Source organism: Camelus ferus, chromosome 4 (genome assembly GCF_009834535.1).
Source record: "Camelus ferus isolate YT-003-E chromosome 4, BCGSAC_Cfer_1.0, whole genome shotgun sequence".
Classification (NCBI taxonomy): Eukaryota; Metazoa; Chordata; class Mammalia; order Artiodactyla; family Camelidae; genus Camelus; species Camelus ferus.
Window position 1 is genome coordinate 66,353,958 of NC_045699.1, and position 27,684 is coordinate 66,381,641.

Consider the following 27,684-nt stretch of genomic DNA (forward strand, 5'->3'; position numbering starts at 1 on the left):
AGTGTCAGCTGGGAGCTGCTCTGTCCACACCTGAGGGCCCCTCACAGCATCCTGGGCGGGGACACAGATAAGTTCCCCTCCCCCAAAGCCAAAGGCCTTTTTCTCCCCCCCGTGCAAATGGAAGACACCAGCAATGGGGAGAAGCCCCAGGAAGCCCTCTTTCCACAGTGAGTGGAGGATTTAGTGGGTAAGGATGAAGATTTGGCAGGGGTCCTTGTGCACGCTGAGCTCTCGGGCCTCAGGGAGCTGCAGCCGTGGGCCCCTCAGCAAGGCCGCCTGAGCCCAGAGCGGGGCCCGGGAGCCATCTCTTGCTCACAACTCCCTGCTGTGGATGGGGTTGCAGTTCCTGGCCAGTTTCCCTCCTGCTCAGCGAGTTCCTCTTGGGGTTTCTTGCCTCGGAATCTGTCCTCCCCAGGCGTCTACCAGCTTAGCATCCTCCAGTCGGATGCACCAGAGCCAGGAGTGTTCTCCAGCTGCAAGGGGATAAATCAAGAGAAGGATGCGTCTGTTTCCATTCTTTGGGCCCAGCAGCTCCTGTTCCAGACACCTGGTCACCTGAGCACTAGCGGATGGGTCTTGGCCCTGTGGGTCATGAGTTCCCAAAGAGAGGCTCTGAGTCAGGTCATTTTAGTACCTTCAGGGCCTGTGCCCATCATGGCACAGGGGAGGCATTAGTAGACACTTGTCGACTGAACGCTGAGTTCTTACATTCCTCCAGAGTTGGGGAACTCACTCCCCATCAGGAGACTGCTCTCATCTTATTAGTGGCCACCTTGGACAGGGATTCCTTAGGCTTCTTCTGGGGCAGGATCAAGAGGGGTCCCTACCTGGTTCCTGGGTTCCCCCAGTATCCCACACCAGCGGCAGCTCCCTCCCACCCATGCCGTCCTCTCGCCAGGAGGGAGATTTGTAAATCTAAGTTAACAAGCCTGCTGCTTTAGTCGCAGACACTGGTCAGAGCCCAAACTGTGGCTCGTCTCTGTCGATCAATGCATTATATCATCCCCTGAAAGTGATTAGAAAGCAGAGCCATCATCTCACTGGATTTCAGTCTCCACATTGTAAATTTCTCATCCTGGCTAATGATCACTTGGATGGATGGCCGAACAAGCCCTTCACCACACAGCACGTTGTTGGTGATGACTCCTACTGCGCCGGGTCCCCCCAGGAGGGAGGCTTTGTTATTCCTGCCCCCATTTCACAGATGGGCTGTCAGAAACATGGAGCCTGGCATGATGACTCATGGCAGGAGTGTGGGCCCAGGTCAGAGCAGCCCCAGACCTTGGCCTGGTGAGCCCAGGGGTGGCATGAAGCCCCCACCCTGCTTTCCCAAAGGCTGCTGTGAATGCCCTTCCCTGCAATTTTCAGAGCCTCCCCCGGCTGTCCTTGTCCTTGCCCTGGGAGGGACCTAATGGAAGGCTGCAGCCCATGGGCCAATCATGGGGCTTTGCAGACACCCTTGGGGGTCCTGCACTGTGGGTGATGAGGTGTCACTGTAAGAGCAGGAGCTGGGGTACAGATACAGTGACCTGCTTCAGCTCCCATTCGTCATCACCCCGGAGCCCTGAGCAAGGCCAGCCAACTCACCCTGGAGGCCACCTCCTCTGCAGAGTCGACGACCTCCCCCTTTCACGAGTATTCACTCAGACAGAGCCTGTGCACAAACTCTGACCTTGGCCCCATTTTGGGGCAAGGAAACAGGCACAGAAAGCATGTCAAGGTCACCTGCCGGCAAGTGGCAGCAGTAGGATCTGCGCTGGGCAACCAGAACGCAGCGCCCAGGCTGCTGGCCCCAGGCCATCTGGCTCCCCAAGCCGGGCTGCTAGAGAAGTCCTCCCGGGGCCTCAGTAAAGCCACCACTAGATCTGTTTTATCCAGTCACAGCCACTCCAGCCAGGAAACCGAGACTTCTGACACCTCCCCGGGATTCCACGGTTTGGCTCAGGCGTTTCTCAGCCCAGAGGAATAACTCCCAGGATGAGGTGGGCACAGAGGTTTGGGGGTAACCTAACTCTAGAACTTTCTCTCCTACTTTACAGCCTTCCCCAGCCCCGTACTCCAACGCACATCAGCTGAGCCCTCACAAGAGTCGAGAGCTTGAAGAATGCTAAAAATTTAATGTATGTTAAAAGGGTATTAAATTCTAAACTAAAATTCACATGGAGATATGACATTAAAATATTTTTAGCTTTCAGGAAGCTGGGGGCTGGAATGCTATAATATAGACAAATTTTATCATTTTAAAAAGAATTAGCCTCACAGTATTTCTTACGTATTCATGGAGTTAATGCATAAAGATGTGAACCCTGCCTGGGGCGACTCAGGCAGGCGGTGCCCGTGAGAGGAGAGGGCTGGTGTAGGGCCCTTGGAGGGAGGGCATAGGCCCCCAGCTGGATCTGGGGGGCTTCCCTGGGGGTGCTGGGGTGCCCCCTGAGGCCTGCTGGCAGAGGGAGGCTTTGGCCTGTGTGTTCCCAGTGTCTGACAGCACCCTGTCTCTGTCGCTACCTGTTGCTGATCCCCTACTGTGTGCCGGCCGGTTACACTAAAGATGGGATCTTGTTCCAATCGTGCAGATGAGAAGCTGGCTCAGAGAGGTTGAGTCATGGATCCAAGGTCACACAGCAAGGAGGCAGATTTTCATTCCTTCTGCAGATTCTCACGTCAGTCTTGAGGCTGTTTGAACATTCACCCACCTGGCCACCTTGTCCCTCGCTGGCTCCCAGTGGCTGAAGCGGGGCTTCCCTGGGTCCCAGTCCTGGCCTGCCTCCCAACCCCAATACAGCTCCTGGCTCTCATCTCTCCCAGGCCTCTGGGGCAAAGTGTGACTTCCCCGACAAGTGAGGGGGTCCAGAGGGTATTAACATTTGTGTTCCTGCTGCAGCCTGAGGGCCAAGGCCCTGCTCAGAGGCTGTGCTCAGGTGTTTGTGGGCTGAAAGGGTGAGCTGACGTAGCAAGTGCTCAGTGCTACCACCCCCATGCCAGGCCCTGGGCGGGACCCTAAGATAACTCTGACTGACTCCTGCCCCCAGTTCTGGGGTTTGCCTTCAGGAAGACTGTGGCTGCGTTTTTTCCAGAAAAAGCCATAGGAGGGGTGTACAGAGGGGGCTGGGAGGTGTGACTGGCTGTGAATCTACGATGCGTCGTGGGCTCCAGGGTTGAAGCCCAGCTCTCAGGGGAGCATCGTTGATCCGCGCTGGTGCCCTCCCAACCTGTCTCCGGGCTCAGGGCATCTGGCTACAGGAGCGGTGGGAGGGTGGGGAGGCGGGCACCATGTGACCAGACCGAGGTGACTTGGGGGTCATTGAGGCTGAGCTCATGGGGCTCTGGGAGAGGGTGGGGCCCTGATGACAGAGGAGAGGAAAGACTGCCCTCTTCTGCTCACTGCCACAGGGCCCCTCTAGTGGGTGGTGGCCTGGCCCAGCTCTGGGGCCACAAGTCTTCAGGAGCAGAGTCCTGCTTCTGAATGAGGAGGGGGGACCCTTGGACAGGGGAGGGGGCGGGCAGGGCTGGAGTACCTGACCCAGCTGCCCCTTGCTCCAGGCATCGTCACGGAGCAGAGAGCAAGGGAGATCTAGCAAGTGACAGCCCATCTGCAAAACCCCATCACGCCAGAGGTCACGGGGAAGGAGAGCCTGGTGCCTGGTAGGCTGTCCCCACCTCGGCACAGCCCATGGAGCTGGTTGGACGGCCATCTAGGGGAACCTGGGGTGGGAGCCGGGCCACGGAGCCCTTACCTCCGAGATGAGCACTCTTACTGTCTCCATTTTACAGACGGGGACACTGAGGCTCAGGGAGATGAAAGGTGTCCTCAGTTACTGGACCAGACAAGGTGGGGCCGGGGCTCCCACTGGGGCTGCGACTTCAGGCCATGCCTGTGTCTTGGTCGCCCTGAGGAGGCCCCAGGACCCCTCTGGGTGGTGACAGCTGAAAGGCCCAGCAGGCAGCCCCCATCCTTCGGGTGACAGCCTCAGCTGGGACGGAGCGAGGAGAGTGCCTCAGCCTGGCTCAGCTCTGGTCCCAGGAGACACCACTGGCCAGGCCAGGAAGTGACCACTCGCTGCCTGGCGGCCACCTCCCAGCCACTGCACCTCCGGGAGGTCACTCATTGGCAGTTGAAAATCTATTGTGACTTGTCAGAAAAATGAATAAATGGGCACATTATTTTTTCATTCCAGACCTCAGCATCTGTTTATCTAATCAGGAAGGAGAGTGGAGAAGTCGGCAAGGACTGCATGCACGTTTTATGTAAGTTTTCCTCTGTCAGAGGAGTTTAAATGGGTAATGAACAGGCCGTGGTGATTTGAAATATAATCCCATTACGCTGACGAGATTACGGGCCTTCGAGACTTCACAAATCACTCTTAGGGCTTTTATAGCAAACACCACCCTGTTGGGATTTTGCATTTAAGCAGAGGTGTTTGGTGGGAACACAACATGACAGGCTTAACCCTTTCCCTCTACTGGCTGCCCTTCCAAAGAGCAGGGTCCTCCCGGCAGGGCCTTCAGGATCCTGGGCGTTTGGGTCACATCAGCTGAGACGTAGGCCAGCGAGGCTGGGGACAGCTCGAGGAGGGGGAGGGAGGTGAGAGAGCCTCTCTATCACTTCCCAATTGCATGGCCTCAGCTGAGGCCTCTCTTTGCCTCAGTTTCCTCATCTGTAAAATGGGGATTAGGTGGGCATGAGGATGGACTGAGAAAATGGTTAATAAAATAGTAAGTAACCTTGGTTGAGAGCTTAATAAGAGGCAGGGGCAGACACTGATAAAAGAGCAGAGTGTGAGCTTAGCTGACATTTGCCAGTGTGGGAGGCGTAACTGTGGTCTTCCGCGATGTGACTTCAGGGCTACGTGGGTGGATGTTTCCAATATGAACAGTTATGTATTTATTTCATGTTGCACAGAGAGCTTACGTGCTGCGCACTAGGTCTGTGACTTCATGGCTATTCTTGTTTAGGATGAAGTTTAAGGTAGAGAACAGGGTTAGGCTGGCTCAGTTGAAAGGGAAAATATTTAATCACGACGAGGTCTTGCCTCGGGCAGCCTGTGAATGGTGATGTTTGGGAAGCACAGAGTCATCTCATGGTGGCAGATATTATGACTGTTTCCCAAATATCTGTAGTCACAGATCCTTGGCTGGCATCCCTCTGTCCTCTTGAAGCAGACGTCACCGGGTAACTGATTCTGGCCAGTGAAATGTGAGTGGAGGTGGGAAGTTACAGTTGCCACTTTTGAACCACGGTGTCTCGTTGTTGCTGCCCATTCTCTAGCCCTTCTGTCCCCTCCCCGGGCCTCTGTGGAAGCCCGAGGATGGCTGGACCCACAGCTGACTCTGCGAAAAGTGAGCATTTGTTGTGTGAAAGCTTCTGAGGCCCTGGGGCTGTTGGTGTTATTGTAGCCTAGCCCAGCCCAGCCCAGCCCAGCCCAGCCCAGCCCAGCCCAGCCCATCCTGACTGGTAAACCCATCCAATCCTCACAAAGCCCCTTGAAAGTGGGTACTGTTGTCCCCATTTTACAGAAGAAGAAACTGAGGCTCAAAGAAGTAAAGTAGCTCATCCGAGGACACATCAACCAGGAGACAGAGCTCGACTTTGAGCACAATCTGCCCAACTCCAGAGTCTGCTTTCTTAAGAGAGTACTCAGTGAGCATTCATTTTGCAAAATCAGTTACTGGGGAAGGACAGGTTGGGTAGAGTCCCAGAGGCCGGCTCTGGGACTTGGACAGTGTGCAAGTCCATGGCACAGGGCCCCCGAATCAAGCTGTTTGTCTCTGGGGCAGAGGGCCAAGGCCTGGCTCCCACGTGCCCTCCTTCCTGGGCACTGAGGAAGATGCCATGGCAGATTCTTTGACTCTGGAACTCAAGGTGGGGACAGCTTAGGCACAGCTGGGCCCCTTCTTGGGGAGGGCACCGCTGGGGAGGACATGGCATCCAGGCAACTGGATTAAGTGGGATGACGGACATCAACACTGTGCGGCCATTTATCAGGAGCTCACGCAGCAGGCACTGTGCGTGTATATTGTCTCATTAAATCTTGATACTGGCCCTGCAAGTGGGCGTTTTCATCCCATAGTGCAGACAAGGGCACCGTGGCACAGATGAGTTAACCACTTACCTGGAGGGAGTGAGGCCAGTAAGTAGAGGAGGGCCCCCATCAGTCCTAGGACCAACTGATCCCCGCGGGGAGCTCTGGGCTGGATCCCGCTGCTTCTGCCCAATGAAGAGGCTCGCGCTCCCAGACCAGGCTGTGGGGAGCTGGGATTTGTCCCCAGGGCTGCCCCCTAAGGCTTCTGACCTGGAGCTGGGGAACCCTTGCTTCTTCCTTCTCTTCTTCCCATTCCTCCCTTGGAGGAGAGCATCCCATGGCAGCATTGGCAGGAGTCGGGTGGCAGGAGCCTGTGCCAGGAGCCAGGGGGCTGGTCCTGCCAGGGCTGCCCCCGTGGAGGGCACTGGTGGCCCCCTGGCCAGCTGATGTGGGCACATGGCTGGGGCAGGCTGGAGGCAGCTGGGCAGAGGCACAGACCCCTTCTCCCCACCTTTGGCTCCCCTCCCCAGTCTCAGGCCCCTCCTTCAGCCCCTGGCAGCCGCCATACTCGCCTGGATGGGAAACTCATAAGCTCTTGATGTTGTGCTGGGAGATGGAGAAGCCAGGTGTCTCCGTTCTGGGGCAGCTGGGGTGGGGCTTCATCCTCCCCAGGGCGGCTGTAGTGCATCAAGAAGCCACAACTGTCCGGCTCCAGTAGGGCTGGTCAGGGCCTGACATGGTGGCCCGCAGCCTGGCGCTGGTTGCTGCCCCCAGCACCTCGGGCCTCCAGGCCTCCACCCTACCTGTTGCTCCCACCTCCAGCCTCTCTGTCTGGCACTGTTGGTCCCCACAGTGCTTGCGTGGCCCTCACTGCCATGTGGCCTGGGCCTTACCTGCCACCCCTTGACCTCACCAGACTGTGAGTGTTGTGACGGCCAAGTCAGGACCTCACTCCCCTCTGTCCTGATGTTTCACAGTCCTGGCCTGGGGAACCTGGAACCCGGAGGGGCAGCTGGTGGGTTTTAGGGACACGATAGGGGTGGGGAGCCCCTTCCAGCTTTCTAACCCACGGAGAGAAGACTCAGAGGGATGTCAATGTGGTGGGCCTCCTGAGGCAGTGGGGACACAGGTCCCAGGGCCCAGGTAGGGGAGGGCTTGGGAACAGGGACCCACCACGCGGGGCTGGCAGTGCAGGGCCGAGTGAGTCCTGGCCAAGGGGGACCAAGCGGGCCACCAGGAGAAGCACCAACCTGAATGGCAGCGCGTGCCCTGTTGCTGGTCTGCAGGCAGAGGCTCAAAGACCCCGGGAGGGAACATACTTGCTGCTCCGAGAGAGGAGGCTGGATGGGATGAGCTCAGTGTTTCTCACCTCCTAGAATTCTTGTTCAGAAGCAGAGGAGCGCCGGCAGGTTTTGGAAAACAGAAATCACTGGAAGGAAGTTTGGGCTCACTGTGATTCTGAGACATTTAAGACATTCTCTAGAAGGGTCTGCAGGGGTCATCTAATCCTACATTTTCATTTCCAGATGAGGAAACTGAGGCCCCGTGGAGGATGGAGCCCAGAGGTTAAGAGGGCAGCTCCTGTGTTAGTCACTGTGTGTCCCAGACGAAAGGTTTGGCCTTTCCAAGCCCAGAGTCCTCCCCTCCGGGATGGAGGTGTTGACGGGACCTGCCGAGGCTGGCTGCGGGGTTACCCGGCCTGTGCGTGTTTATGACGGGCCAGCACTCAGCCTGCCTGGTGGGGGCAACACAGCGGCGGGCAGAGGCCAGGGTTCCAGGGACCGCTGCTCCCAGGCCTGTCAGGCTACCCTGACTTGGCAAAGTCCCAGTCGTGAGTGACCATCTTGTCGGCAGGGGCCACACTGGAACCAGGTCAGGAGATGCTACTGGAAAGTGGAAGCAGGCTTGTCCGGTGACTTCAGTGTAACGTGGGCGTCTGAGCTCCCACTTTGTAAAACCCGGCCCTGGGAGACAAGGGAGAGATGCTCATGGTCTTACCTTAAAATCCAGATGTGGGGTGTGAGAGGGGCTGAGGAAAAACTGAATTTAAGCAGTCTTGATATTTGGTTGACCTGGGCAGTGGTTAGTGTTCCCCTTAAATTATTCCTTCTAGTGTGTGTTTTATGTAAACTGCACGTGTGCTGTATTTCACAACATGAGAATGGTGTTGGTTTTGTAATTGAAGGAGGTGATGATTTCAGTGTCACCCTGGAGTGATGAGGGTCACCCTGTCTTGCTCAGTATTAAAGGAGGCCCACGATGCATTTCAGAGCCTCTCGGTACCATGTCAACTGCCAGCAAATGTTACTACCCAGAGCGATTCAGGGTTGTTGCCGTCTTCAACATTATGTAACCAAGACTTCAAGAATTCCAAGCAATATGCAAAAGAAGGTATTTATGCCTTTTATTTTAATATTTTGAGTATGTCACAAGATTTAATGACCAAATTAGTCATTTACATTTTCCAAAGATATCTAAATATAAAATTGCTAAAAATTCAAATACAGATAGCAAGCTACAAATAATATTTCTTTTGTTTCTGGGGTGGGTAGGAATGGAAGACATTAGAAAAGGATGCTTCTGTCGGCTGAACAAAAATCAGAACAAGAGGAATTCATTAGGATGACGCCTGTGCAAAGAGACACTCGACCATTTCAGTCACATCTCTTTCTGGACAATGATGTAGAAAACTGAAATGTGGGTCCTCAGTGAAGCCTCCAGTCCTCGACCCTGGCCAGGGACAGTGTGAAAGGACGTCACCCTGGTAGGGGTCCCGGAGAGGCTGGCGAGGACTGTGGAGGCATTTGGTATGGCCAGAGGGGTGGCGCTGGCGGACACCTGATCCCTGGCCCCCCCCCCCCAAGAGACAGGGCCTGTGGCATCAGGTGTCCCAGCCCCACAGGCCCTGCTCCCATCTCCCTGATGGCGTGAAAGCAGCAGCTTCCTGCCTGCTCAGACCAGGGGGCAGGCACTGTGAGCAGAGGCAGGAAGGGAGTCGAGGCCCTTCCAAGACAGCAGAACAGAGACTCTTCCGAGACCAGGAAAATCCACATGAGGGTCCAGTTGCCAGCTGAAACTTAGATTTGCTATATGAGAAATGGAAGAGACCACTTCTGGAGCCCAGCGTGACCCCCGTTCCCTGCGCCCCAGCTTTGCATGCAGTCCTGCGTCTCTGAAATCAGAGATGCTGGGACGAGCTGTGGAGAGGCTTCTGAAGGGGAAAATGGCGCAGCCTTGGACACACGTCACCAGGTCCCTTCCTACCTTTAGTAAGAGACTATCCTCAGAGCAATGCACTCATTTAAACAAATGGCATAGTTAAAACTATTGACTAAACCCTAAACATTTCTTCTGAAAAATCAAGCCATAGCTTTTCCAATCTGCTTGTTCAATATGGGAGCAGATTTTAAAGAGAATAACATAATCAATCCTCTGCCCCAAAGAATGGTCCATCATACCAACCACGATAAAGAGTTTATTAAAAGGAAGGGAAAAAAAAAAGAAATGTACATTTTTGTTCTTCGTTTGTTTTAAGAAATTTGATCAAGTTGCAAGGAGATGTCTGGGCACGGCTATGTACATCCTCGGGCAGGGCCATCAGGCAGTGAAGGTGGCTGGGCAGCACGTGGCTCCTCTCGGCGTTGTCTGGCCCCGGGCACTGCTGATCACAGCCATTACCACTCAGGCTTCGGTCCCGTGGAAATGTCCCAGCTCCGTCCTAGGGGTGCCCCCCTTCCCCAAGAGCCCACCAGCCCTGTCCCCGTGAGCCAGGGCCTGGCCTCCCCCGAGGACTGCAGGACACAGGCAGGCTCTAGGGCCACCCGGCCCCGGCAGGCAGGCTCTGAGCTACGGCAACAGATTGAAGCTGGAGGCCGGTCTCATTGTTGCCCTGATTTCTTTTCCTTCTGGAAGCTGAAGCTTGTACGTCTGTTCAGTTTTCTTTGTTTTTGAGCAAGATAGTCAGCCCGGGCAGTGCTTGCTCGTGATTCCAGGATGTAGTTAACCTAGAAAGCGAGAGGACACAGCCCAGTCACTTGCCAGCCACTCTCCGCTCGCCCCGGACCAGCAAGGGAAGGCCGCGACCGGGCGGGTGCCATCCTGCGCGTGGAGTCCAGCCATCACGGCGACCTGACGGGCTGGGACCGGAACCCGCCACACGATGGGAAAAGGCCTAGAGACACAGGCCTTTCAGTCAGTGGGGGAGCTTTTCTGATGCCAGAGCCTGTGTTCCCTCCTCGCCATGGGCCCTGGGCTTCCTGGTTCTACGCCTGGACTGTCGTGCAGTCCTGGGCTCACACGCAACTTCCCTGAGCCCCACTTCCCTCGTCTGGAAGGACGTGACAGGAATGAAAACCAAACCAAAACAAGGCTCTCCATTCAGCCTCCCACAAGCAGGTAGAGCTTCCAACTGGGGCATTCTGATGCTCACAAGCAGCCCACCAGCTATGGCTCATTTGACAAAAAGGAAAGTGAGGCTCAGAGAAGAGGACTGAGCTGCCCAGGATCACTGAGAGGTCAGGGGCCAGAGCCAGGAGGGGGGCCATGGAAACCCTGTGCAGGGGGCACAGCCAGGCACCCCCTAGGGCTCCCACCAGGGCCTCCTGGGGTCTTCTCAGATCCCCACACACTGGGCAGCAGCAGCACACACAGTCATTGTCACCATCACCTTTGGCACGGAGCACCTGCCTTGTCTAAGCCTCGCCCCATGTTTGGTTCAAGGGGCAGAGGGAAAATTAAGACTTGGTCCCTGCCCCAAGGATCTCATGGCCTAGTGAGTGTCCAAAAGCATGACAAGTGTGACCACAGACACAGAAGGAGCAGAAAGGAATGGGGAGAGTAGCTACTGGGGAGGCATGGGACAGGGAGGGCTGCAGAGGGAATGAATGAGCTGGGTTTTGAGAGATAAATAGGAGTTTGGGGTGCACAAGGGGCAGGGGAGAGCCAGCCTGCATCAAGGCATAGCAGTGGAGCACAGCAAGGGATGTCCATGGGACTGCAGAAGCTGAGAGGCCAGTCAAGGTGAGGTGGGAGGAGCCAGCGAAGGGCAGCAGTGCTGTGATCAGACCCGCGCCTGGTGTGAGGGCGAGCCCCTGGCGGGGCAGTGGTGGCGATGGTGGCAGCATCAGTGTCCAGAGTGCCTTCCAAGGATGAATTCATTTAACCCTCACAACAGCCTTATGGGAGGGCTGCCATTGTTATCCCCATTGTACAGAGGAGAAAACTGAGGCACAGAATGCTAATAGTGTTTACTTGAGGTCACGAAGCTAATAAAAGTCTGGACCAGGGTCTGGGCCAGTTCTCCAGGCCCCCAGCCTCCTCGGGGCCCTCACCCCTGACCTCCTCAGACACTTCTCCTCCCCCTGCCCTAAGCTGGGGCTTTCTGTGAACACAGTTTCTCTTCAACCTCAAGCATCTAAAAGTTATGACTAGAAATCCGAATGTCTGTGGCTAGAGAAACCAGCCACCGCCGCCGTTGATTCTGCTCTGAGGGCCACGTGTCCCATACCCAGAGAGGGAGGGGGCTCTGCTGACTGAGAAAGAGCCAAGGGTGCAGAGGGGAGGTGGTGCGGATGGCTCGCCTCACGTGGGGCTAAGGCTCCGCCATGGTGTCCCCTCCAAACTTTCTGCTCTGATAGTCGCCAGCAGCAGGCCTTAAAGGCTGGTGTGTGAGTACAGAAGGCCTGACATGCTCAGCCCACTGCCTCGCCAAGTTACCAGCTGAGAGCAATAAATCATGCGGACTGCAGGGCCGGGTGACGATTTGGGACACTGCAGACAATGCATGGAAAATGAGAGGTTTTATCATTCTTAATGAGAGCAATCTTTGGATTAGATTGTTTGCACACTCAGCCAGCCTACTGTTTTCAGTGTATTTTTGGCACATGTAACTTGACAAAAGCATTTTAAAATGATCCTTAACAGGCCAACTATTTCCTAAATTTATTATCTTCAGTGCTTTGTGATAATCACATAGATAATTTTAATGGAAGATTAATGTAATAATCAAAAGATAAAAACGCCCTTTGGTCTGCCATTAGCTGGTTAATATGCTGTGGCTTAAAACTTGCACAATTTTATGCACTATAGAGAGTTTCACTTTCAATGCATTTTACAGCTTAAGGCATAAAAATATAGGGAGTTTTCATGGTCAATAAAGTCACAGCCTCCATCACTCGATCACGAGAAGAACCCAATTTGAAGAGACCAATGAGTCCTCTGAGATTCAGCTAAAAGCCTGCAGAATGAGGGACCACACATGGTCGAGCTCAATTCCACGTGGGGGGCGGGGAGGGAGTAGGTCTGGGACTCCTCAGCTGAGATCAAGCTGAGGCTCCACCTCTATGCGGTCTGTGGCCTTGGGCCTCTATCTCCTCATCTATAAAGTGGGGATAATAATGTTTACACTGTGAAGATGAAATGAGATAATATACATAAAATGTCTTGTATACAGTCGGTGCTCAATAGATGGTCCCATGGAGAAAAACACACTGAGATTAAGGTAACTTGATGGAGAGCTGCCTGTTTGTAACAGTTTCTGTGACATCAGCCTCTGGTCCTTATTTCCGCCCTTCAGTTTCAGTCTAAAGGTCTTATTTTATGTGAAACTCCTGAATTCTAGAACTACCACATGCCTTACTTGTATCTAAGACTGAGCTGTGCAGAACTTCTGATGGAAACATTTCTACCAGGTGGGCCTCAGTCACTTGGTGTTGGTGCAAAGCCCATGAAGACACTGGGAACGGCAGATGAGGCTAAGTATTTAAACTCCTATAAAAATCAGAGATAGGAGAAGTGAAATTTAATCTTCCATCAGGACTGTGATCGTTAGCTCTCTAAGTAAATCAGGCTGTGACTCTCCTGGAGTCTAGTGCATGATGCAGTATTTCTACAAGCATTTTCATATGAAAACAGGCATTTTAGGGAAGGCGACAGGCCTCAGGGATTTTGCAGAAGAGCATTTGCTTCGAGGGAGCGTTTGGTCCTGGAAAATGATTTCTCTGCACTTGCTCTTCCACAGTCTCGTGCTGAAGTCATAAACCTGTGTTTCTGTCATCAATCTGCTGTTGTGAAAATTATTTTGATGTCAAACACAGGATTATAATTTTACTAGAATCCTTCTCAAGTCTTGAATATTTTAATACTGGCTATAAAAAAAAGGCCAGCCCCTGACGAGGTAATGGAATATTTCTTTACCTGGCCCCCGAATGCCGCACAAGCTCCCTGTGCTGTCTGGGGACACTCTGGCAAGTAACTCTTAGCTCGCTGGCTTCGAGCACTCCAGGAAGAGACTGTCCCTTGCCTGTTCTGAGGGGCTCTGACCCGGGGTGGTCCGTGAACCCTCTGCCTTCCATCCAGCTGACCCTGCTACTCTGTCTCAGCTCTATCCTTTTAATTCTCATCCACCACTTTTGAAAATCTTTTGTAGCCACGAGGACTTTGCCTCAAAATGTTTCTGTAAAACAATTTCATTTCATTGAAGTCAACTTCCCAAGGCTAATAAGCACATTGGGGGGTCAGGAGCACGAGTTCTGGAATCTGCCAAACCTGGGGTCAAGTTCTGGCTAAGCTCCTTTTATTCTGATACTCAGTTTTCATCTAGGAAATGGGAGTGATTTTGTATCACCAGCTCATAGAGTTGTGAAGGTTCTGTGAGACAGGATAGTAAAGTACCTGCCCAGCTCCTGCACTTTGCAACCCCTCCGTGTATCTCAGTACTTCTATTACTGTTACGTGATGACGTCTACTCTTAAGAGAACGAACAGTCCCTTAGGGAGAGGTTCACCGTATCTCATTTCATACGTGCACTAGCAGCCCTTTGGTGGGTGGGGCAGGGTAGCTACCATGATCCCCATTTTATAGGAAGAGAAACTGAGGCCCCAGGGAGGTGATATGAATGGGCAGAGTCACACAGAGCCAGGGGTGGGTGAGCCCCTCTCTGGCTCCAAGCCCTGTTCTGCCAGAGCAGTGCTGTTTTCTCCGTCTGGTCATTCTACATAAGACTTGGTTTGGAGAATGGACTCTCAACTTGGAAGAGCCTGAAAACCAGTAGCCCAGGGCTATGCCAAGTGCGGTACACAGACCGGCATCCTGGGTAGCACCTGGGAGCCTAAAAGACACATCACCTTGGGCCCTGCCCCAGATTTCCTGAACCCGAGACCCCAGCGGAGCTATTCTCAGCCTGACTCTGCTCTGCAAGGTTCCGTGTGGCTCGGCCCCTCCAACCTCCCTGCCCCAGCCATACGGCCTTGGGTGCCGTCTCCCAGCCCCACCGTGCTCACTCTGCCTCTGCTCCCTGTCTGACATGCTGTTTCTCTCCCCTGCCCTGGGAAAACTTGGACTTTTCCACCCATCCTTCAAGGCTCAGCTCGTCCTGCCTCCCCACACCTTGCGCCGAATCTGTTTACCCTTTAGACACCCACTCGGCACCCTGTGACTCTAACCATCTCTCTGTATTTTCTTAACATCTGTCTCCTCTGACAGAGGAAAAGCTGTCTGAGGCCAGGGCCTGGGTCTGTCTCTGCAGGATCCTAAGTCCAAGCCTGGCGTCCAGAAGGTGCTCATTGGGCCGTGTCGAGACAGGATTATCGGGGAACTGGGAAAAGATGAGGGGGGTCTTGCTCTGGCTGAAGCAGGTGCAGAGCAGCTGACCTGCCGTGTGGCTCAGGCCTGGGTGCTCACCAGCTGGGCAACTGGTAGGCAGTGCAGTTAACTCTGCAAAACCGGCCTGGGTGCCTTGTTCAGTGTTGGGGGGGAAGGGGAAGGTGCTGAGAACTGGGCCCCGGCAGAGCTGGCCCCACACACCCTGTTCCTGGGCCGAGGAGGAACACTCACCTTGAGCACGATTTCATTGACGGTAGCAGCGTCAGATTCAAAGTAGAGGTGTTTATAGTCGTGATTGCTTAGATACGTGAGTTTAAATATTGCGTGACCTGGAGGGAGACAGAGAGAAGGCAGGGTTGAGGGGGTTCTGGTGGGTGACCTATGGGGAGGCCCCTAGACAGCCTGCCCTTATCATCCCAGCTCCAGCGAGAACCAGGGCAGGCGGCATGGCAACCACTCTTCTCAGGAGTCACTCACTTTCCCATCATAGGTCAGGGAGGAAACAGTAAAAAAAAAAAAAAAAAAATCAAACAGCTGGTTAGGCCCCGTTCCACTCTGGAGTACGTTCAGGGAAACGGCACTTTAGGAAGGCTTTATGAACTACCTCTACATAATAATTACAAAGAAAAGGTGGTATTTTTTTTTAAGGCAGAAGGCCAATTAACTCCAAATTATTACTCTAAAAATAAAATAACTGCTTAAAGTCAAATGAGCAACAGGGAGGAGAAAGGCCGACAGTAATGCTATGACATTCTCCACAGCCTGGGCCCGGCTAGGAGGGACGTCCTGGTTCTGTGATCCCATGTAGAGGCTGCTCCCGAGGCCTCCGGTCACCTACCCGGGAAGGCTGGGTGGACTGGGGCAGGGAGGCTGCTCCAAAGCTGCTACTTCACAAAGCAGACTGACTTCAGGGGGTCAGATCCTCGGAACATACAAATCCCACTTAGACCCAAATTCTTTCACAGCCCTTTCCTGCCACCTTGTATACAGCTGGTGCTCAATACCCAGAAGTAACAAGGGTCACCTTGTCATTTCTGAGACTGCTTCCTGGTCCAGCCTCACCTCACTTTACCACCCTCAGATGCCACAGGCCAGCCCAGGGCACTGCACATGCCCACCTGTCCCCGCCTGGGATGTCCTCTCTTGTTAACAGGTCTCAGAAAGGCCTGCCGACCCTGGTGCTCCCGCGCTCACTGGCACCTCCGTGGGACACATTTCTAGGCACCTTCTCATGTGGCCTCCCACACAGTACTCAGCCTGTCAAACCTGCTCACTGGACCATGCCATCTGCAGCCCTGTCTGCACCCCCGTGTCTGTCCTTTGGGCCAGACATGCCAATCAGATTCCCCTTCAAAGCAGAGATAGGTGCCTGCCTGTCTCGGTCCCACATGACGGCCTCCCTGGCCCATCAGCACATGCTCTCCTGGGTTCTGAGAGACCCTTGTGGCCCTCCAAGAAAGTCCTCTTCCTCTTTAAGTTATTTTGCACTTGGTTTTCATTAATGGCAACCAAAGGAGCGTTGCGCTGGAGAGACACATAGTCAGACAAAGGGGCGGCTGGTGACATCTCTAGCCCAGAGGCCTCCTACTAACAGCCTCAGAAACAGCTCTCCCTAGTCTGCTCTGCAAACCTCAGTGCCTGGGAGATTAAAACTCAGCATATCCTGCCTAATAGGCCTTCTCATCCGTTGTCCTTTTAATTGAAGCAGTGGCTGGTCACAGTTATTAATTAATAATATATCACCCATATTACTGTAAGTTCACCTCCTTCCCGGAGAAATCTCCTTGGAAATTTTATTTACAGTAGCTAATTCTTCAGATCTTCAAAAATAAACTGATATATGCTGTACAGTTGTGGCCAGGAAAGTTGAGCTGCTGGTATTTTACCCTGGAAACATCATTATGATATACTAATTGTGACTATAAATTCCATACTGAAAAAATTAGCTAATAATTTCTGGAAAACCTCAATTTCGGTCACTTGACAAATCTAACCTGATTCTAAATCGTGGTACTAAAATGTTAGAATTCTCAGCTGAAAGCTAATCATTCTGTGAATGTATAAATTACTTGTTTCTGAGAAGTGAATCTCACATAAAGAGATGTATCTGTGTGTGTGAGTGTGTTGAGTGTGTGTGTGCACGCGTGTGTGCGTGTGTTCCTTTACCTTCACAGGATCCATCCTGGAATATCGGAGTCCTGCTGGCGGTATCATTACGTGGAAGAACAATGCAGATGTCTGTTGGCCATGCTGTGACCAAGCAGAGCCATCTATGATGGTCACAGGGCTGTGAAGGACAAACAGACACCCCCTCCAGGAGGCCTTACTGCTGACACCTGGCCACGACAGACAGAGACACCAGTGCCTGCGGCTACAAACGACCAGAAGGTCTCAGGGAGGCCCAGAGACCTGAAGCTTCAGGGTTCACTGACCACTCTGATAAGTGATCTCATGGACTGTCTACACCACCTGCTCCCGCTCGTCACTGACAAAACCAAACCAAACCCTCAAGACACTAGAGCATGTTTCGCCTGAGCAACTGAGACGCCATTAAAAACCTGTCCTGCACCCTTCAGTAAGAGCCAACTCTACACATGGCATATGTGCCAGGCAGCCTGCAAGGGCCTGGGAGCCTCTGGAAGGAGCCTCCACACCGTGCCCTGGGCGCACACCTCCTGTGGGGAGTATCACTTGCGGGCTCACGGAGGGAACCCTGCATCTCTTCTGCACAACAGTCACATGAAACAAACAAACCAAGTCAGTCTCCTGAATGGCTGCATATCTGGGTCAAACACAGCATCTGTGTATTCTCCTGAGCTAGGAGGCCGTGCATCCCTTGTCTGTCCTCAGTGCTCATTCCAGAGCCCCCAGGGAGAGAGAAGCAAGCAGGAATGATGAAGAGTTCCACCCCTTACCACCTCTCAGAGGCCTCTGACTTATGTCCTTTCCAGTGAAAGCATTCTCATCACTGTGTGAGAAGACACAGAGGACGTCATCCGGAGCATCTGTACTAGAATTTCAACAAAGTGACCCTTCTGCAACTATTACAGAGCCTCTGATATTAATAACTGGGTTAAGGTGGTGGGACAGCCAGAGCAGACAGCCCCTCGGTGGGGGAATTCTGAGGGAGAGCTCCAGTTAACCGAGGGCCCGGGTCAGCATCAGCAGCCATGCCGTCACCAAGCTGGAGCCACGGGGTTGATGTACTCCCAGAGAGTGTTTTGCTGTGAGGATTTCCCCCTCGCTCCAGGGATCCCTGCTTTGCGGGGTGTGGCCAGGAGCACAGGCTAATGCAAGAGCCAGAGGCATGAACACCATGAACATGGAGAGACAAGAATGATGAGTGTGAAGAGGAAGAGGAAGGTCATTGCAGGGAGATGCTGTGGAGACCCCAGGGGAGGTGGCTGGCCTGGCGGCGGAAGGGCCATCAGAGTCAGTTTCTTGGAGAAGCTGATGTCTGCCTGAGCAGTCTTTAAGGAGGAAGGGGAGTCAGCTGGGTAAAGGCGGGGAGGAGGAGGATGCAACAGGGTCAGGACAGAGCGAGGACAAACATACAGGGGCAAGGGGCACAGGCCTCCCAGCTGAGGCTCGGAGCAGGCAGGTTCACAGCAGACAGGCAGGAGGTGACGTGACCCAGGGCAGGCTAAGGGCTAGGGGATGCTGGATTCACCAGCTGAGGGGGCCACTAGTGGGCTGTAAGCTGGGCAGTGAAGTAGATGGTAAAACTGTGCTTTTGGGGATTCACCCTGGCTCCCCAGGGCCTGGAGGCAGGGTGGCAGCTGCCAGTCATCTGGGTAGGAGTATATTTGGTTTTGAGCTAGACAAGGGCAAAAAGGATGCCGAAAAGGGACTGACTTGAGATCTATAAAGAAGATCACAGTGGCAGGACTCCTTTACAACAGAATAGTTAACAAGCAGAATTCACACTTGCAGACTTTCACCCAATCCAAAACCCATAAATTATCAAAGTGTAACAAGTTAATTGATCTCTTGCTGGAAGCAAATCTGTCAATAAATATAAGCAGTTTATGCTACATGGTAAATTTCCACCAGAGGTGTCTGGGAAGAAGGAATCACTGGCATTTCAACACCACTGAACAGAATATGAACACAAAATTGAGGAAAGCCTGTTATCAAACACTTTATCAGCCTCGGGCACCTCAAGGCTCATCTCAGGTAAAGGAGGAAGAGGGGTCAGATGCCCTCCTCAGTTGCAGACTACCAGGGCATCTGTCCTGGGGTGTCAGAAGGAATCAAAGGTGGGCAGGTCACCCTTGGAAACTCAAAGAACATCAGCAAGCTTTCACAGGCAAGGGGTAAGCCACAGGAGTGAACTCTTTGTGAAGATGCCAGCTGAGAAAAAATGATACAGGCATACCTTGTTTTACTGCACTTTCCTTTAGCAGTTTGCAGATACTGCGTTTTTTTTTTTTTTTTTTTTCTACAAATTGAAGGTTTGTGGCAGCCTTGCATGGTCAGATGATAGACAGCATTTTTTAGCAACAAAGTATTTTAAAATTAAGCTATGTAAAAAAATTTAAGACATTGTTATTGCACATTTAAGAGACTACAGTATAGTGTGAATATAACTTTCATATGCATTGGAAAGCCAAAAAATTTGTGTGACTTGCTTTATCGTGGTGGTCTGTAACCGAACCTGCAATATCTGAGGGATGCCGGTGTATCAGTTTGATTTAAAACAAAATGCCAAGTCTAGTATTTCAAACAGTTCAAATTATTTTTCTCGGGTTGTTAAATTCTGTTTGGAAATTAAGGCATAGCAAAAGCCTGGGATGCACAGGGACAAAGAGTGAGTGCTGGAGTCAGAGATTTGGGATGAAACCCAGTTCCCCGTGTTCCAGAGATGGGACCGTGGGAGGCACGTCCCTCCAGGAGCCCAGGTTTGCCTAGGAGACAGCACCCTTCAGGCATCCTACCTGGCGCTTGGATACGGTGGGGGCTCAATGGGCAGTGCCACACATTCTTACAACTGCGATGGAACTGATACTTGAGGATAAAATCCTCATTATTTTGAAGATTTTGTTTTTAATTGGGCCTTCTCTGAGCAGACTTGTTTTTAAAGAGCTGTAGGAATAAAATGCAATATAATGGGGTATAAAATGAGGCATCTAAGCTATGGCCACATATCCAGATTTGCTCAGGGCACTGAAACTATACATCTGCTTCTGAATATTGAAATGGAAATCTGGATATATAAAAATGTATTTACATTTATGTATTTTTTCAAAGTAAAACAGAGAAGATGGAATGTAACACTGAGCAGAAACTAATTAGCAGTACAAATGTCAGAAGTGGAATGTCTTGAGCTTTTGTGCTGTAATTTATCGTCTGCATTACGAGTTTTAACTTAAACAAGAGGCTGTGCTGAAAAAACAGGTTCCTCTGGTCAATTGAGGGGAGTGGCCTTTCTGGAAAAGCTGCTATTATCACAAGATGGGACAGCTTAAGCAGAGAGGGCCAGCAGCTTACATACCCCTGCTGAAAGAAGAGCTCCCAGATTTCCACCGCAAATGGAGCCGACTGTGGTTTGAAAGGAGACTCCCTTCTGAACAACCTGCTGGCATGGACTGTGGCTGGCAATGACTGGTCAGAGCCTGGACTTCCAAACTGAGCCTGTAGCCCACCTTCGTCTAAACCAGACACTTGCCAGGAAATTGAATTTTTGTCTTCCTTTTCAATTAAAAAATTATAAAATATATTTTTAAATTTCTAGAAATGTAGAAGACAGGAAAACCCTCCATACTCCACTCTGGCACAATGACCTCTGTCATCTCTTTTCTAGTCATTCTCACATGTCTGTTCTCACCCCGTTGTAATCAGGTTGTATACCGAAATTGGGGCCATATTTTTTTTAGTTAACATTTTATCCTAGCCTTTCCTTGTTGCTTCGTAGTTGCCACAACCATATTTTTAATGGCTGCATTTCATTCCAACAAGTCAGTGTGCGCCAGGGTCCACACATTTACTATCTCTCTTTTGGCACTTAAGTTACTTATAAAATTGCCAGTATTCCAGATAAAGCTATGAAGGACATCTTTGAGTATCTGGATTCTTCGAATTCCTTTACATCAGGGATGGATACTGCATAAAAAAAAAAGGCTTCCAAGGTCTGATCTTTTCTGGTCCCTCTGGCCTGGAAGTAGGTAGAAAGTTTTCATTGGATTTCTTGAAGGAAATGGATGGGCTGGGACTCTGGTCTCTGGGCTGCAAACCCGCCCCGGACCTGGTCTCCAGCGGAAGGAGCACTCTTGGCTGCCTGCAGGAGCTTCGGTTCAACTGGCAAAGCTGGTGCTCCTTTCTGAGCGCCTGTGCAGGGGCAGAAGACCCAGGAACTGCAATGATCTGTTTGATCTCTGGAGCAGGGATGGAGTCTGACCCACTTACACTTCTGCCTGCATCTTTCACCCCTCCCCCACTCCCAATTTTGGCTCCTTCCTATAAACATAATTAAAGCTCTCTGATTATAAAAACTCCCATGGCAATGTGATTTCCCTCCTTCCTCTAATTTACTGAAAACATTCTTGCTAAGGTCACCACGACCTCTATGTTGAGAGATCCAGTGGATACTTCTCAGCTTTTATTTTGCTTGGCTTCTCAGCTGTATTTGGTACTTCTCCTGAAGTCCTGCCTTCCCTGAGTTCCCACGAAGCCACAGTCAATCGATTCTTCAGTCGACTTCTCCGGTCAATCCATTCCTTTTATTTCCTTTATGATCTTCTTGTTCTTTATCTCTCCCCAGTGTCCTATCCTTGACCCTCATCTCTTCTAATTGTAATTTCTCCTCTGACAGGTTTGCCCCTTAGATTTTACTTACTACCCGAAGCAGGTATCTGGCCTAGACCTTTCCCCAGTGTTTCAGAGCCAACTGATGAGTACAGCCACCATCTTCCTATGGCCTGCGGTGCTGGTGGTCCAGAATCCAAGTCAACATTTCCCCTTAAATCAAAGGCTCTGTTAGCTCAACTGGAGGCCTCACTATTCACCAAGTTCCAAGCATTTGGTCCCCAAAATAGTTTTCACACATTCTTTTCTATCCTTCCCCATCCTGTGACCACAGTCCTCACCCAGGTCCTGACCATCTGTTGCCTCTTCTTGGTTTTCCTACTTCTGGTCATGTCTTCTTCAGATCCACACCTCTACCAGCACGAGTCATCCTTTCATACGACACGTCTGGTCATATCACTCCCCTACTTAAAACTTGACGGTGTTTATTTTCCTATGTCCTCAGAATAAAGTCCAAGCTTCTCAGATGATTTTCAAGACCTCAGATTTGCAAATCCTCAAACTTTCTAGTCTCAGGATCCCTTACACTCTTAACCATTACTAAGGAGCCGCCCAAATTTTTGTTTACATGCAGTATATCTATCAATATTTATTATATTAGAAATTAGAGCAGTAATTTAACTATTAATTCATTAAAAGTAATAAACTCATCGAAGTTAACATAAACAATGTATTTTTTTTAATGGCAAAACCCTTATATTTCCTCAAACAATAATGGTTTAATGAAAAGCCTGGTATTATTTTATATTTTTGAAAATTGTAAAATACTTGGTTTAACAGAACACAGCTAGATTATCCTCTCCGCGTCTCCATTTGATCTGCTGTGGTTGTTTTGGTTGAAGCATATGAAAAAAATTCAGCTTTTGGAAACGAAAGGCATATTTTAATATTTTTCTCTGCAAATATTCTTTGATATTATAGCAAACTTGATAAATGGTATCTTCTTAAAGATTAGTTGCAATGTGGAATCTAAAACCACATGAATAAACTTTTTGTATTGTTACACTAAAATCCATTGGTCTGTCTAGCACTTTGAAAGAGTCTTTTACTCTTGTATGACTTTGTAACATCATGCGGTAGTCTAGAAAATATCGGTTCACCGGGTTATGCAGGTCTTTCAAATGCCGACATATTTCATTATACAATATCAAAAAGTATCTCATTCCTTAATTTCACCACTGATCTTTTCCACAGAGTCTTTAAGTGATGAGAAGGTAAGCTCACAGTGATGAGTACAAGTTTTCTATAATTTTAATTTTCACCTAAGAGCTTGAATTTCATCATTGGCATCAAATACTAACTTATTTTCCTTGACATGACAGGCTCACTTCCTTCATTTTCAGGAAAATGTCTGCTAAATAGTTAGGTCTGAATAACTGTAGTGTGTCAGTTGTTCTTTCAAGTACAAATGCTGTTCCATGAAATAAACGGCTAGTTCAGCTTGTAACTCACAGTTACACAGGTGCTTTTCCTTAGGAGACAAGTATTCTACTCCCATACGCAGCAGATGTGACCGTGTGTACTTCAGGAAATGAGTTAAGAGCAATGTTTATGAGATCTTTTGATGCTTCAATTCATGTGTAAGTTGTTCTAACACAATATCAGATGGCATTTTGGTAACCAAGTATTGGTTGAGTTTTATTCTTTAGCTTTTTAGAGAGGTAGACAAGCAAGAAACAAATTTTGTATTTGGAAATTTTGTCCTCAGTTTGTAATGACATTGAGTTTGCAAGTACTTTCGGGAGGCTAAATTAGATGAAACCTCACCTTATCTAGTCACAGAGAGCTCGGGTGGCCTTGGTGCAAAAAACAAGCAACTATTTCCATTTTAAGCATAACAAGTCCATATCACAAATTTTCCTCCCGTATTAAGAGAACAAGGAAAATACTGTGTTATCATGTTCATCTTCATAACTACTGAAGATCATGATTTCCTCAGGGTTGCAAAGGGCTCTATCTCACCACAAGATAGTTCCATACTGCCAAACCACTGTGCTTACTGAGTTCGTGGACTGCTTTTTAACAGTTTTTGTTTTGTTTCATTTTTGGTCAGCCCTTATCCGTTTGCACTTCCCACTGTCTTAATTATTCAGTTCTGTATTTCCTTCTCCCCCTTCTATTTTTCTGCATTTAACATCCTTTAGGAAGAGAAACCAGGTAACCAAGCATGGTTGAAATCTGTTAAGAAATAAGACTTCACAGACTGAGTCGGGGCTAGGGACGCTCTTTCATCCAAAAGCACAGAAGTTTAAGTGCCTTGGCTTCATGTCAGTGGCAGAGGGGAGAATATATGCCTCTGTTACCATTTATATGTAACTTTAGACAAGTTACATAGCTTCTTTGAGCCCTAGTTTCCTCATTTATAAAATAGGAACACTATGTGTCTCACAGAGTTGTTGCTAAGATTAAGGTATCTGAGGATAAGTCAACAATCTGAGGTTCTATAATAAACGTATATAAGCTTCAAAGGGTTGTTGCAAGCACCTGGACACTGCCTGGCACGTGGTAGATTCCCTGTCTTTTGACCTCCACACTCCAAGACAAGCAAACTTTTCCTGTAAAGGGCCAGACAGTAAATGTTTTAGGCTTTGTGGGCCAAGAGGCAGAATTAAGGATATTATGTCAGTATTTACATAATGAGAGAAAAAGAATTTCCCTATTTTTTGACAAAATTCAAAATATAATAATCAAAGTTTTTTTTTTTAGTAGTGCAGGCTATTTATGAGAAGGATAGAATTTTTTCTGGGGGGATAACATGTCGCTTAAATGGAGTTTAAAATTAATGTTCCATATCATCAAATCAACTGTGAATATTTACCTGTTAAAAATTATTCTTAGCACGTAGGCCATACAAAAATAGGTGGTGAGCTAGATTTAGCCTGTGGTTCATAGATTATCGATCCCTGCTCAAAGAGGTCTTATTTCCTTTTTCTTGGTTCATTCCATATAGTTGCTAATGTTGACATTTTGAGTACTCAGGTTTTTGTGTGTAGACCTGTGTTTCTATCTGGTATGTTTTTTCCCTCCAGCCTTCAATATTTCTTGTAGTGAAGGTTTAATGGCAACAGATTCTTCCAGCTTTCAAATGTCTGGAATGTCTTCATTTCACCTTCATCTCTGAAGGATATTTTCACTGAATATAGAATTCTAGGTTGACGAGATTTTCTTTTAGCAAGAGATGTCACTCCACTGTCTTCTGGATTACATTATTTTTGATGAGAAGTCAGCAATAATTCTTATCTCTGGCTGCTTATAAGATTTTTCTCTTTATCATTGGTGTTTTAGCAATTTGATTATTATGTGCCCTGATGTGGTTTTCTCTGTATTTATACTGTTTGGCCTTCTTTGGACTTCCAAAATTGGTGGATTAATATTTTTAATCAAATCTAGAATAGTTTTCTCCAACATTCCTGAGCCTCCAATTATATACATGGTAGAACACTTGCTATTATTCCACAGGCTTTGTTCTTTTCATCCATTTTTTCTCTCTGTGCTTCAGTTTGAATAGTTCCTAGTGTCCTGTTTTAAAGTTCAGATTGTAGTAGGCAGATTCTGAAATGGCTTTCAGTGATCCCACCTCTTGCATTTCACAGCCTCATGTAATCTCGTCTTGTTTGTGGACTAGACATAGTGACTTACTTCTGATGAATAAATTACAGCAAAATGTTGGGATGTATTTCTGAGATTAGGTTGTAAAAGATGGTGACTTCTTCCTTCCTAGTACCTTCTTGCTCCTGATTATTTTGATGAAGCCAACTGCCATTTTGTGAACCTCCCTTTGGAGAGGCCCATGTGGCAAGGAAGTGAAGGTGTTCACAAAGAAATGAACTCTGCCAGTAACTACTCAGAGAGCTTTGAAGCAGATCCTGCCCATACTGAACCTTGAGAGACTGTGGCCCTGGCTGACAGCTTGACTGAAGCTTAGTGAGAGACCCCATGCTAGAAGACTCAGCTAAGCTATGCTGGATTCCTGACCCACAAAACTGTGAGATAATAAATGTTATTGTTGTTTTAAGCCTCCAAGTTTTGGGGCAATTTGTTATGTGGCAAAAGATAACTAACACTGACCTTCTTTCCTAATCTTCTCCCATTGGTGAATTTTTTGATTCAGGTATTGTATTTCTCAGCTCTAGAATTTTCATTTGGTTTTTAAAGTTTCCACTTCCCTTCTTTTTGAGTTCTTGTTTTCCTTTAAGTCTTTGAACACATTTATAATAAGTAGTTTTAAGCACTTATCTGCTAATTCTAGTATCCCTGCTATTTCTGACTTTCTATTGATTGATTTTTCTCCTGGTTATAGGATACATTTTCCTGCTTCTTCGCATGTCTCATAATTTTTTATTGAAAGCTGGACAGTATAAATATTACATTGTGGGATGCCTGCATTTTGTCATCATCCTTTAGAGAATATTGGACTTTGTTCTGGCAGTCAGTTAATTTACATGTGGATCAACTTGATCTTTTCAAGACTCCTTTTAAAACTTTACTCAGTAAGGGTTAAAGCAGCATTTAATCTAGGGCTAGCTTAGCCTTACTCCTAAGATATGGCCTTTCCAGACTCACTACTAAATGCCCTTGATGCTTACTCTGGGTGGTGAGAATCCTAGCTCACTGCTCCCTAGGAGCTGTTCTTCAATTGGACTTGTGAAATAGGCATGCATAGTGTAGTCTACAACAGCATATTAAAGGGCCTCTTTCTAGAGCTCTTTCTCAGTACAGTTCCCTACTCTCCATACTTAATTTTGCAAATTTCAATTGTTTCAGCCTCCCTCAACTCTGATCTGTGTCTCCCAGCTCAGTGACACTGATACAATCTCCTTGGGAAACCCCAGAAGAAAGCTAAAGTGATAGTAGGTCTCACCTCATTTGTTTCCCTTCTCTCAGGGCTCACAGTCCTGTACTGCTTATGTTCCAATGTCTGCAAACAGTTTCTTACATTTTGTGCAGTTTTCCAGTCATTTATGATAGAAGGGCTAATCTGGTAGCAGTTACTCTGTCCTGGAAGTTGCCTATGGGAGTCTTGTAAACAATACATTTTTTGATTTTAATGAAAGAATGGCTTACTTTTTCCATGTTTATAAGAATAACAAAATCTAAGCACTCCATTTATTTATTATGAAAACACAGTTTGGAGCTTGGCAGGAGGCAAGGGAAACAGATTTTCCCCATCACTTTTTCCAGCTGAGAAGTTTTTCGCACAGATTTCTTCAGCAGGAAACAACCCCTGCCCTTACCCTCTTCTTAATTAGGATCCCTTCTAATGTTAAAATCAAGGAGGGGGAAAAGGGAATTTGTGGAAATGGTAATCAAAATCTAGGAAAATGTAAATGTATGCAAACTTTCCATTATACCTACAAGACTGTTTTGTTATTTTGGGTCTATAAGGCCCAAGTCAACAATTAAGTGAAAACTTAAGAGCAAAAAGAAGGTTTTTCCTAGGAGGAAAAAAAGTTGATACCCCCCCCCCCCAATGTTTTCTACTCTAACAGATATCAATATTCCAAATAATATGAGGAAATTCTTTCTTGTTTATTAGTAAGTCCTAGGGAAAAATGAAGAAAGTTTGCAAAGAATGTAAGAAAACCCACTGAGTGTCTCAATACCAGCCAATTTTCCACACAAAGACACACACGTTCTAAAGTTGGCAACCATGCCCCCAACAGCAACTATAGTACCTGATAATGAACATGGCCGGTGTGTTGTTCTTATCATATGTCTAGGGCTCAGAGTAGAATCGCCTGCCTCCTAAATTCAGAGGATTGATCCTTCCAGAGACCACACACTGTATTAAATATCTCTTTTCCAGGAACTGCAGAGACAAGCACACTGGTCCCATCTATCATACGCTAAGGGTGAACAGAATAGTAGGTTAAGAACAAGATGTTGGGTTTGCCTTTTCACTACAACTTTGAGAAGTTCTACAACGGACCTCCATATCTCTTTGTAGAAGAGCCACACTTCTCTTGGCCAACTCCAAATTCTAGAAGCAACTTTTAAACGCTCATTGTGGCCACTCAAGAGTGAGTTAAAGAGTCACTGAGCACTGACTGTAGCTCCTGGACAGAAGCTGTCCTATTTCTAGAGGATGCAGGTGAGCATAAGTAGGCATGTCCAGTGCAAACGTCAGGTGTCAGTAAATAATGACCAGGTCAGTCAGTGGGACACATGCTGGGCTGGCTCCCTCAGGCTGAGTTCTCAGGGGTCTGACCAATGTCACCCAGCCTCAGCAATGGTTCCCTGGAACACAGTGATGGCCTAT

General features: G+C 49.0%; 2 protein-coding genes and 1 long non-coding RNA gene across 10 annotated transcripts in view; 1 reads left to right on the forward strand and 2 right to left on the reverse strand.

Annotated features, from left to right (window-relative positions):
- Nucleotides 1-3,479: 3,479 nt before the first annotated feature.
- LOC106730018 lies at nucleotides 3,480-8,412 on the forward strand. Its single transcript, XR_004319487.1, has 3 exons — nucleotides 3,480-3,642; nucleotides 4,176-4,245; nucleotides 8,291-8,412. It is a non-coding gene; the product is annotated as an uncharacterized LOC106730018 (long non-coding RNA).
- LOC116663265 lies at nucleotides 4,828-7,579 on the reverse strand. The gene is made up of 4 exons (XM_032478448.1): nucleotides 7,271-7,579; nucleotides 6,914-7,013; nucleotides 6,111-6,697; nucleotides 4,828-5,328 (listed from the first exon to the last, which is right to left on the reverse strand). The coding sequence occupies exons 3-4, from the start codon at nucleotides 6,476-6,478 to the stop codon at nucleotides 5,010-5,012; spliced, it is 687 nt and encodes a 228-aa protein (XP_032334339.1). The 5' UTR covers nucleotides 6,479-6,697; nucleotides 6,914-7,013; nucleotides 7,271-7,579; the 3' UTR covers nucleotides 4,828-5,009.
- A 1,063-nt stretch (nucleotides 8,413-9,475) lies between the features above and the next one.
- MAPKAP1 (MAPK associated protein 1) overlaps nucleotides 9,476-27,684 on the reverse strand; it is a 208,856-nt gene continuing 190,647 nt past the window's right edge. For all 8 annotated transcript variants that reach the window (XM_032478440.1, XM_032478441.1, XM_032478438.1 and 5 more), the window contains 2 exons: nucleotides 14,853-14,950; nucleotides 9,476-10,024 (listed from right to left, as the gene is read on the reverse strand). In XM_032478440.1, the coding sequence (XP_032334331.1) occupies nucleotides 9,899-10,024; nucleotides 14,853-14,950 (224 nt within the window). In that variant the 3' untranslated portion in view covers nucleotides 9,476-9,898. The remainder of the gene's footprint in view (nucleotides 10,025-14,852; nucleotides 14,951-27,684) is intronic.